Source organism: Saccopteryx bilineata, chromosome 6 (genome assembly GCF_036850765.1).
Source record: "Saccopteryx bilineata isolate mSacBil1 chromosome 6, mSacBil1_pri_phased_curated, whole genome shotgun sequence".
NCBI classification, from domain to species: Eukaryota; Metazoa; Chordata; class Mammalia; order Chiroptera; family Emballonuridae; genus Saccopteryx; species Saccopteryx bilineata.
This window is the reverse complement of record NC_089495.1, coordinates 122,889,403-122,900,379: the sequence shown is the minus strand read 5'-3', so window position 1 is coordinate 122,900,379 and position 10,977 is coordinate 122,889,403. Positions and strand designations below refer to the sequence as shown.

At 49.4% G+C, this 10,977-nt stretch overlaps 1 protein-coding gene across 2 annotated transcripts; it reads left to right on the top strand.

The window, feature by feature from the left end:
- The first annotated feature begins 816 nt into the window (after positions 1–816).
- On the top strand, positions 817–10,937 carry WBP2 (WW domain binding protein 2). Of its 2 annotated transcripts, XM_066235179.1 has the most exons (8): positions 817–940; positions 5,291–5,399; positions 6,710–6,845; positions 8,073–8,165; positions 8,789–8,923; positions 9,088–9,210; positions 9,643–9,719; positions 9,819–10,937. In XM_066235179.1, the coding sequence occupies exons 1-8, from the start codon at positions 882–884 to the stop codon at positions 9,870–9,872; spliced, it is 786 nt and encodes a 261-aa protein (XP_066091276.1). In that variant the 5' UTR covers positions 817–881; the 3' UTR covers positions 9,873–10,937. The 2 variants fall into 2 exon arrangements, with proteins under 2 accessions (XP_066091276.1, XP_066091277.1); XM_066235180.1 differs by lacking the exon at positions 8,789–8,923.
- Positions 10,938–10,977: the final 40 nt, after the last annotated feature.

Here is a 10,977-nt window from a genome sequence, read left to right as displayed (position 1 = left end):
GGCCAGGGCCGCAATCATTGGTTATTTAATTTCGTTCAGTCTTGTTGAAATCTTCCAGTAAGGACCTTACAGGACGAGCTGGAACAGAATGCAAAGCTAGAACATTCTAGAGGGAACAGCGCCACCTGGAGGCCTGCTGTGGTGGAGGCAGCGGTGAGGTGGGGGCGTATTGCACAAGGCAATGAATTTGGTGAGGGGTAATAGGGAGATTCTTACCGCCCACCACTGAGGGTCTGGTTTTGATGTTATGAAGAGGATGGCAGTTTTCCCTGACTTCTCTGCCAGCCAGTCAGTCAGTCCAACAAGTCCTGGAACAGAGACTTGGTCTTGCACTCACATATGTACCCAAGTCAGGGGTAAAGTCACATAGTAAATGCTTCACAATGTTTGCAGAAAGAATGAAGATGCATGTTAGGTGACTGGGTAGCACCTCACACACCAGGTTAAGGTTACAGTCCCCATTCTGTGTTTCGTTTTCACAATTAATTTCCCTGGTGATGATCCCAACTGTTTATTCCCATCCCTCTGAGGGACTACACGGGGAGTGCACCGGACATTAGTTATGCAAAGTAGTGAGTCAATTCAGCCCTATGGTTTGGAAAACTATAATTCCAGAATACACCCTCATTAGCATACGGAGAGGTTGAGAGAGCACTGCCTTATGGGATTGTAGTCTTCAACTTGTTTGTGATGCAGGCGAAACTAGGAGGGAGAGGGAGTAAACTCTTACCACGTGACACTCGGAATCAAGTGGTTGGGCCAGCCTCAACTCAAGAGCTATGATTGGCTGACTCTAAATACAAACGACGCCACAGAGGGCGGGCCAGAGAGGGGCGCAAGCGCACTGCGTTACGAGTCTCGGGACCCCTTTCCGAGAGATTATGGCGCTCAACAAGAATCACTCGGAGGGTGGCGGAGTGCTCGTCAACAACACGGAGAGGTGAAAATACTGCGGAAGGAACCTGGAGGACCAAAGGGAGGGCGTCAAGAGTGTGGGCAGTGGAGAATAAAACTGCAAGCAGGGGAAACTGATGGGGTGCGGTGTGGTGGGTCGGTAACGGTTGGGGGCGGGGCTGGAGGAAGGTGGGTGGGTCGCGGGGGAGGGAACGGAATTCATGATCAGCTGTGGGATGGGGGCAGGGCGGCTGAATGGGGAATCGGTGGCTTGTAAGTGATGAAAAGCGCCTCACACAAAAATAATTGCGATTTATTGACTGTTTACTATGTTAGCTACGTGTCAGTGACTGCCCTTGTACTTTATTTAATACGTTATCATACACATTTTACTGTTTCTTTTTTTTAGTGTTTATCTTATTGATTTTTAGAGAGATAAAGGGAGAGAAAGAGACAGGAACATTGGTCTTTTCCTGTATGTGCCCTGACTGAAGATGGAACCTGCAGCCTCTGCACTTCAGGACGATGTGCCAGCCATCCAAACTATCCAGCCGGGGCTATACACGTTTTACATGTAGCGAAACTTAGGCTCAGGTAGATTAGGTAACTTGCCTGAGGTCACCGAGCTGTAAGGAACAGATAGAATTGCAGGAAAGGAATCTTGACTCCAAAATAAATACTAGAGGTGAAACTACCAGTATATTCCAGAACTGCTCAAACAGGCAAGAGGTAAAATAAATAGAAAACGTTTGTCAAGTGTCTTAACACATCTCTTGGCATGTGGTCCATTCTTATAAAGGCCTGTTTTTGCCTCTTTTTCTTGAATACCTGTTGGCATAGGTAACTTCCCAAAGCAGCGATCTCCCAATTTCAAAATTTTTCTAACAGCCCCCTTGTTTTGTTTTTTTTGTGTGTGTGTGTGTGTGTTTTTTTCCGAAGCTGGAAACGGGGAGAGACAGTCAGACAGACTCCTGCATGAGCCCGACGGGGGATCCACCCGGCACGCCCACCAGGGGGCGACGCTCTGCCCCTCAGGGGCGTCGCTCTGTTGCTACCAGAGCCACTCTAGCGCCTGGGGCAGAGGCCAAGGAGCCATCCCCAGTGCCCGGGCCATCTTTGCTCCAATGGAGCCTCGCTGCTTAAGGGGAAGAGAGAGAGAGGAAGGAGAGGGGGAGGGGTGGAGAAGCAGATGGGCGCTTCTCCTGTGTGCCCTGGCCGGGAATCGAACCCGGGACCCCTTGCACGCCAGGCCGACGCTCTACCACTGAGCCAACCGGCCGGGGCCACAACCCCCTTGTTAATTCTGCCTCTCCTCTAATGTCTGGGTTCCTTGGATGGCTTCTCTGTCTCCTTGCTCTTTGGGCATTAAGACTAGATTAGCCAGGAGAGGGCGGGATAGTTCAGTTGGTTAGAATGTCTGATATGCCAAAGTTGGGTATTAACAAGGTTGCATATTGTGGTTGGGTTCAAGCCTGGGTCAGGGCATATACAAGAATCATAAACACTGCCTGACCAGGCAGTGGTGCAGTGGATAGAGTGTCATATGGAGACACAGAGGACCCAGGTTCGAAACCCCAGCATCGCCGGCTTGAGCGCAGGCTCACTGGCTTAAGCAAGGGATCACTGCTCTGCCTTAGACACCCTCCCACCCCCCTACCCACACCCCCATCAAGGCACATAGGAGAAATCAATCAGTGAGCAACTAAGGTGCTGCAAGGAAGAATTGATGCTTATCTCTTTCCCTTCCTGTCTGTCTTTCCCTATCTGTTCCTCTCCCTGTCTCTCTCTCTCACACACAAAAAGGAATCATAGCCTGCCCTGTGGTGGCATAGTGGATAAAACCTCAACCTGGAATGCTGAGGTTGCCGGTTCAAACCCCTGGGCTTGCCTGGTCAAAGTACATATGAGAGTTGATGATTCCTGCTCCTACCTCCCTTCTCTCTCTCTTTTTGTCTCTCTCTCCCCTCACTAAAATAAATAAGAAAAAAAATCACAAACACAATTGGAACAACAAATTAATGTTTCTCTCTCTCTTTCTCTCTCTCTCCCCTCAAAAAATCAATTAGAAAGAAAGAAGGGATCAGACCAGGCATCCCTGGTTGATCTATGCTGAGCCTGAAGCTCTTCTTGAAGACAGAAGGAGCTTAGGAGGAACCTGAGTTCCCAGAAGAGACTTAGTGGGATCAGAGCCTTGTAGCCACCAGCTAAACAGGGCCAACACCCAGCCAAGGGCCTGTCACCGGAGAATGTTTGATGCGTCAGAGGAGAATGCCTAGAGTCCTATGACCTTAGAATGCTGATTTTCCCTCCATCTTACCTGCTCACAGTTTGCCAGACCATCCTGTTCCTGGTAATGACCTCTTTTCTCTGAGCTGTACTTCTCTTTGCTGGTACCAGTCATTTTCCCTCTTACCTATCTCCAGTGAAGAAAGTTGTGATATTTGGGAGGAAAAAGAGGACAAATGGGACCACATGAAATTAGACCAACCTTGTTATTTTATAATCAGAGAAACCTCACATGCTTCCATTTTGTAGCCTCTGTGTGTGAGCCAGTCCCTGGCCTAACAAACATTTTTGATGCCATTTGGAAACATCTTCCAGGACTGATTTTCTTGTTCTCTCAGTGAGACTTGTCTGAGACAATGTACCAGTATCTGTCCTCTTAGGCCTCCTACCTGGCTTAGGGGTCAGTGCTGCTAAATAGTGGTGTGCTTTATTTCAGAAAATGCCTCAGTCTCATTTCTGAAAAAATTGTATATGCAATAATTTAAATCTAAATTAGTGTTTAAAGTCTGGCTGGATAGCTTAGATGGTTGGAGCATCATCCTAATACACAGAGCTTGCTGGTTCAGTACCTGGGTAGGGCACATAAAGAAACAGATTGGTGTTTCTGTCTCTTTCTCTCTCTCTTCCTTCCTCTCTCTCAAATCAATAAATAAATTAAAAAACATTTCTTTAAAGTTTAAATTAGTGTTTAAAATTTCATGTGGAAAGCCCTGGCCAGGTAGCTCAGTTGATTAGAGTGCCATTTGATACACCTAGGTTATGGGCTTGATCTCCTGTCTGGGCACATACAAGAATCAACCAATGAATGCACAAATAGATGGAAAAACAAATTGATCTCCCCCCACCTCCAAAATGAATTAAAAAATAATATACATTTTCATTTTTGATATTTTTAAATTGATTTTAGGGAGAGAGAAATGTTGTTCCACTTATTTATGCACTCATTGGTTGATTCTTATATGTTCCTTGAGCAGGGATTGAACCCACAACCTTGGCGTTATTGGAATGATGCTCTTAGAGTCTAACCAACTGAGTTACCTGGTGAGGGCTTCCATTTTTTTTTTTTTTTTTTAAGATTTTATTTATTAATTTTAGAGAAGGGGGGAGAAAGAGAGAGAGAGAGAAAGAGAAGGGGGAGGAGCAGGAAGCATCAACTCCCATATGTGCCTTGACTGGGCAAGCCCAGGGTTTTGAACCAGTGACCTCAGCATTCCAGGTCGACACTTTATCCACTGCACCACCACAGGTCAGGTGGGCTTCCATTTTTTATTTGAAAAAAAAAAACAAAAATTTTTCTCACTAAAAATAATTATAATAAAATTTCATGTGTAAAATAGTGAACCTTTTCAAGTCATGAATCCCTTTGAGAGTGATGAAAGGTATAGCTTTTCCCAGAATAACGCGCATACAGGATTATCTCAAGGGCTTCAGAGAATGACGTCCCTGCAGACTCAGCTTGAGTACCCCAGGTTTAAAGGCACCCTGAAGTCAGCCCTTTTGTAATGTGTAGTCATGTCTTAGAATGTTTGTATGTTAAGATTAAAAAAATAAACCAACACTGACCTGTGGTGGCGCAGTGGATAAAGCGTCTACCTGGAAATGCTGATGTCGCCAGTTCAAAACCTTGGGCTTGCCTGATCAAGGCACATATGGGAGTTGATGCTTCCAGCTCCTCCCCCTTCTCTCTCTCTGTCTCTCTCTCCTCTTTCTCCCTCTCTGTCTCTCTCTTCTCTAAAAATGAATAAATAAAATAAAATAAAAAAAGAACACTTAAAAAAAATAAACCAACAAAAACAAAACCTATCATAAAGCCTCAGAATAGAGTTAACTCAGATAATCTAACCCGATTTGATGGATAGTGGTGTCACCAGAGCCCTGGGGCTCTGCTGTTGTGCTGGCCACTTGGGCTCTATGACAGGTTTGGGGAAATTCTGTGGAACCTCAACTTGGTCGTCTCTTCCATCACTATAGTAATGGTTTCCTTGCAGCAGTGTTGAAACTGTTACAGATGACATCCCGGGTACCTGCTTACCAGAAGGGTCCAGTCCCTGGGGTAACAGATCATGGCTGCAGATTGTCTCATCAGGGCCTTTTCTCTTTCTCATCATAGCATCCTCATGTCCTATGACCAGGTGGAACTTACATTCAGTGACATGAAGAATGTTCCAGAGGCCTTCAAAGGAACCAAGAAAGGCACTGTCTACCTTACCCCTTACCGGGTGAGTTGCATAGCACGAGGGTTGGTTTGGAGGCTTTTGGCTCCTGCAGACTGTTGTGAGTCTTAGGTCAGCCTCAGCTTATGAGTCTACTGGCCTCTGAACGAGGTGAATGTTAGTTCCTCACTCCATGTGTTTTTCTGCCACATGCCTCTGGGTTCTAGAACCACCAGGCTATTTGGGCAGCTAAATTGACCGCAGGGCAGTGAGTCCATGCAGGTTCTAGAGCTGTTGCTAAAAATCTCTGTATCTGGATGCAGCTGCTGGAATGACCTAGGCCTGGAGGAGAGATGCTATTATTATTTTGATTTCTATAAGAGCAGCCTAGGAGGCTTTTGCACATCTAGAGTGATAAATGTGGTAAACAAGATTCTACTAGCATGGCCGCAGCCTCTGCACTGGGCAGAGAGCCCGGCAAAACCCTGCAGAGTAAGAAATGCCAAACTGCACAATATGCTCTGCCTGCAAGTTACCCAGGCAAATACTGAGAGACTTCCAGAGAAATACAGGTGGATAACTATAAGAGTCTGTAGTTACCCAAAAGTTAGACTTAAATGGTTAAAAGAGGAGCATATCTTCAAGTATTAGTCACCAGAATTTAGTGGAGAAAGGAGAGGCTCAAACCCCATTTCTGGTGGTTCATATGGCATCTTTAGGCACCGAAGTTGTGAGTTTGAAACAAGATTCTCCAAGCACGGATGTAAGACTCGCTGTTTGGGCCCTGGTGGGTTGCTCAGTGGATAGAGCATCGTTCCCATGCGCCAAAGTTGGGGATTCAGTCCCTGGTCAGGGCACATATGAGAAGCAACCCATGAGTCCACAACTAAGTGGAACAATAAGTTGATACCCCCCATCCCTCTTGCTGTTTGGACAGTGAGTCTGAGGAAAGGTTACAACAGTCACCTTGTCCTAGGCTTTACCATCCCCGCCACTCCTTCACTCGCAGTTCTGCAGAGCTCAGGCTAGACCTCTCCCTTCAGGAATCCTTCCCTGCCTTGCCCCTGTCTCTCTGCCCTAGCTTTGCAGGCCCTGTCACTTCTGTACCGCGTCTGCTATCTCCTCACCACCACTTAAATCCTCACATGCTGTCTGTGAGTGTCACATTTGTCCTATGAATACATGTGTCCAGTCTCTCCATGTCAGGACTTTTCTTAAAAGCTCTCTTCAAGAGCAGCTGGTGCAGAGTTCCGTGGCTGCTGGACTCGGACTTGAGCTGCCTGCCCAGTGCTGGTGTGGACTCATCACACACGGGAAGTGATGGCCCAGTGGGCCATGGTTTGGCTGGTGATGGTTCTCGTCTTCTCTTGTCGCAGGTCATCTTTCTGTCCAAGGGGAAGGATGCCATGCAGTCCTTCATGATGCCATTTTATCTGATGAAGGACTGTGAGATCAAGCAACCTGTGTTTGGTGCAAACTACATCAAGGGAACAGTGAAAGCAGAGGCAGGAGGTGGGTGACGGGGGGGCTTAGGGACATGGATGCGGTTTTCAGAGAGGTGCTCTGGAGCGCCTCTGATTGTTGCCTTGGAGATGTCCTCTTTGGTCCCTTATCATCTTAGCCTATCCTCTTCCTGGCTCTGAATCAGCTTCTAAAATTAAAAAATGGCAGTTCAAGCCCTGGCCGGTTGGCTCAGCGATAGAGCATCAGCCCAGCGTGTGGAAGTCCCGGGTTTGATTCCCGGCCAGGGCACACAGGAGAAGCGCCCATCTGCTTCTCCACCCCTCCCCCTCTTCTTTCCCTCTACCTCTCTCTTCCCCTCCCGCAGCCAAGTCTCCATTGGAGCAAAGTTAGCCCAGGCGCTGAGGACGGCTCCATGGCCTCCTCCTCAGGCACTAGAATGGCTCTGGCTGCAATGGAGCAACGTCCCAGATGGGCAGAGCATTGCCCCCTGGTGGGCATGCTGGGTGGATCCTTGTTGGGCGCATGTGGGAGTCTGCCTGCCTCCTCGATTCTAACCGGAAAAATACAAAAATAAATAAATAAATAAAATGGAAGTTCACATCACCTTTGTAGAGAGTGAAATCAGCAAAATGCGTGCATGCTAAGTAAAAATATGTATGTGCTGGGGAATGGATTCAGATTTTAGGTGTGGAAGGGCCTTTCCCTGGAACCAGGAGGAGCCAGCTGCCCCTCTGTGATGCCCAGGAGGTCCTGCTTGGTGGCAGGCTCTTTCACAGACACCAGTGAGCTCTGTGTCCAACTCACCTACCCCGCCAAACACACCAGGCTTACAGTTCTTGAGGAGCTCACAGTTCCCCTTTGGTAGAAGCCAGGCTAGAGGGGCCAGGGATCTATCCTTCAGCCCTCTCGGGTTAAGTTCTGCCCAGAACTTGACCGTCAGCAGTTGTTAACTGGATCTGCTCCTGGGAAGCTGCTTTAATGGGAGTGGGAGGCCCTAGGGCAGATATACTTTCAGTGCTGAGTAGGAAGACAGGCTTGTTCCAAGAAGGAAAAGTCCCTAGTTCCAAGCAGTCATGGGCAGGAGGCATGCAGCCTACAGCACTGGTGTGGAGGCAGCTGGTGGGGATGTTCAAGTCCTGATCAAATTGAGGCACTGGAGAGCTGGCCACATCCCCACAGGCCTCCAGGACATTGGACATGAACCTGTGAAGGACAAATAGCCATCTCTTCAGAGTGATTTATGTTCTTTTCCTGAACTGTTGCACTCTTTCTTAGGTGGCTGGGAAGGCTCTGCGTCGTACAAATTGACCTTTACGGCAGGGGGCGCCATCGAGTTTGGACAGCGGATGCTACAGGTGGCATCTCAAGGTATCAAGACTAAAAATTAGGGACCAAGGACACAGTGAAGTATGTGGTTTTTGTCCATTTGAGTTTACATTTTGTTTTGTTTCTAAGCACTCAAGAGACAAGTCTGTGGGCCCTGGGCTGACCAGGGCTGGAAGTTAGGAAGGAAGCCTCTAATTAACATCCCTCTCTCCTGTGCCTTATCAGCTGGCTTTCCCCTGCCTGGAGCAGGTCTGGGACATGTTGATGAAGCTCTGTGGACGCAAGAACATTTTGCTAGGGCCTCATAAAAACAAAATGGCCAGCAATTACGCTGCCCTCAGACGACCATTGTAAACCACTGAGAAATGTGCACAGCAGATATCCTCCCGTTGTCCCCGCCTTGCTCAGGCCCGCTCTTTACTTCATCCCTGAGCCCTCCTCCTTCCCTCCATCCCCTATCAATTCCTTCCCCAGCTCTGACCTCTCCCTATCCTGACCCCTCACCTCGTTCTGACCAAGGCTAACATAAGTGTGGGTGGGGAGTGGATAAGGCGTGTCTGCTGGGCACATCCTAGGATCCTGAAGCTCCCCTCACAGGGGTGGGGCCACCCTCTCCCCAACTCCAAGGCCTGAGAAACTCACTTCTCTTTCCCCTGTACTTATAGCCTCCCGAGGCGAAGCCCCCATTGGAGCCTATGGGTACTCCTACCTGCCCAGCGGGGCCTATGTCTTTCCCCCGCCAGTCGCCAATGGAATGTACCCCTGCCCTCCTGGCTACCCCTACCCACCACTCCCACCTGGTGAGTGTCCTTTGCTGACCACCCCTCATCCCACCCACTAACCAGCCCCACCCAGGCCAGGGTGGTGTAAAGGGGAGACTTGTTCTATGACCTGCTTCAGGACTAACAGGAGTTGGAGAGGACTGGGCTTCTCACTGGGTTCCTGTCCCTCTCTTGCCAAGCAGAGTTCTATCCAGGACCTCCCATGATGGATGGGGCCATGGGCTATGTGCCGCCCCCACCACCACCCTACCCTGGCCCCATGGAACCACCAGTCAGTGGGCCTGATGTCCCCTCTACTCCTGCAGGTGAGGCCCCGGGCTGTTCAAGCAGCCCTGGGAGATCAGTCCTCCCCCATGGCTGCACAAAGAGTGTCCGAGAACGGCCAGAGGCTAGCTTGGTGAATGACCCCTGGCCTAGGGCTATCCCATGGGGACTGGCAGTGCGATGGCCTCAGGGCAAAGAGCTAGATTCTAGCACTCTGCTCTTAGCTAGTTGTGTGCCCTGGGACCAGGAAAGTCTCCCTCTGTACCTCAGCTTTCTCAGCTACAAGCAGATGGTAACAGTACAACATAGTGGGGTTGTGAGGAAATGTGAATGCTGTTTTATTATAGACCTGGTCCCAGCACCAGCTGCCCTGAGCGGCATGGGGTGGGGGTCGGGGGGTCATGGGGCTGAGAGCCGCAGTAGGGGTGCCTGGAAGACTGGGAGGCTTATCCCTCATGTGTTTGCTTTCATAGCTGAAGCCAAGGCTGCAGAAGCAGCTGCCAGTGCCTATTACAACCCGGGCAACCCACACAATGTCTATATGCCTACGGTGAGCAGGGTGGTCACAGTTGCCTGGGATTTAGGAGCGGGGAAGGCCTTGGCTTGTTTTGAACCTCTTATGGTAATCTTTCCTTTCTTCTTTCCATAGAACCAGCCTCCGCCACCTCCCTACTACCCCCCAGAAGATAAGAAGACCCAGTAGACCCCTCACCCCCTGCCTTCTGCCTGTCATTGCTCTTTCCTTCCCTTCCCCTTGGAGCCGAATCTGGGATGGGGGTGATGGAGGGGAGGCCTTGTTCTTCCTCCAGGTTTGATTATAAAACACCAGGAACTGGCATTGACATAAGGGAGCGGCCCCTTGACTCGGAGCTGTGCCTTCAGCTTCCCACACTGGCCCAGAGCTCACAGTGCTCGTGTTCAGCGTATTTCCCTCTCGGTATCTCTGGGGCTCTCCTCAGGAGCGCCAAGCATCCCCCGCGTTCCTGTCTTGCTCTAGTAGCTTTCTACCCACAGAGGAACTCTCTGGCCACCTCCTCTGCCGCAGTCCAGCTCCCTTGTTTTGGTAGCCACTTTATCCTCAGCCTCCGGCCCTCCTGAGGACCCTGTCAGCCCTGCTCTTGTTCCTGCACTCTGGTCTATACTAGCCGTGGAGGGCACCTTCCGCCAGACTGTCAGGTCACATTCCGTTTCCAGCCAGCATCCAGCCCCAGTCACACCTGCCTTCCCTGCCCTGTCCTTGGTCATTCTGTTGCCACCACTGTGTGACTTGGAGCTTTAACATGAGTTTCCAGGGGTGGATAACATCAGGACCAGGACGCTGAGGCTCAAGTAGGGAGCCCTCTGCTTCCCTGCTAGTGTTCCTGAAATTTGTTTCCTTTTGCCTTTTCTCTGCCATCTAGAAGGGGTTTCTGGAACTAGAGAACACATGTCCATTCCAGCATGCCATTTGGGGCTGCTAGATGGGCTGGAACAAAGGCCTCTGACCCCGGGACCTGGCCTAGTTGCGTGCTGACCACAACCTTTAGGCAGTCCCTAGCCTGCCCCCTTTAAGCTCCCCACCTAGTTAGTGATATGGCCCCTGGATGCACTCAGATTTGCTCTCATTTGCTCCTTGGACTGGCTGTGAAATGAGGAGATGGTTATTTAAAGAGAATTCCCTATTTATTTGACCAAAAAAATCCAGTTAATATATTAATATGAAATAAACCCTGTTTGCACCTTGATATGTTTGCTGAAAATGTGAAGTAGTAAAAATGAAATAACTGGACTGTGTTTGTCTTTGTGGTGACCAAAATGAACCCTGGGAA

Coding starts and splice junctions, on each gene's coding strand:
- WBP2 (XM_066235179.1), top strand. CDS start 882: ATGGCGCTCAACAAGAATCACTCGGAGGGTGGCGGAGTGCTCGTCAAC. Junction 941..5,290: donor CTCGTCAACAACACGGAGAG/GTGAAAATACTG, acceptor TTCTCATCATAG/CATCCTCATGTCCTATGACC. Junction 9,720..9,818: donor ACAATGTCTATATGCCTACG/GTGAGCAGGGTG, acceptor TTCTTTCCATAG/AACCAGCCTCCGCCACCTCC.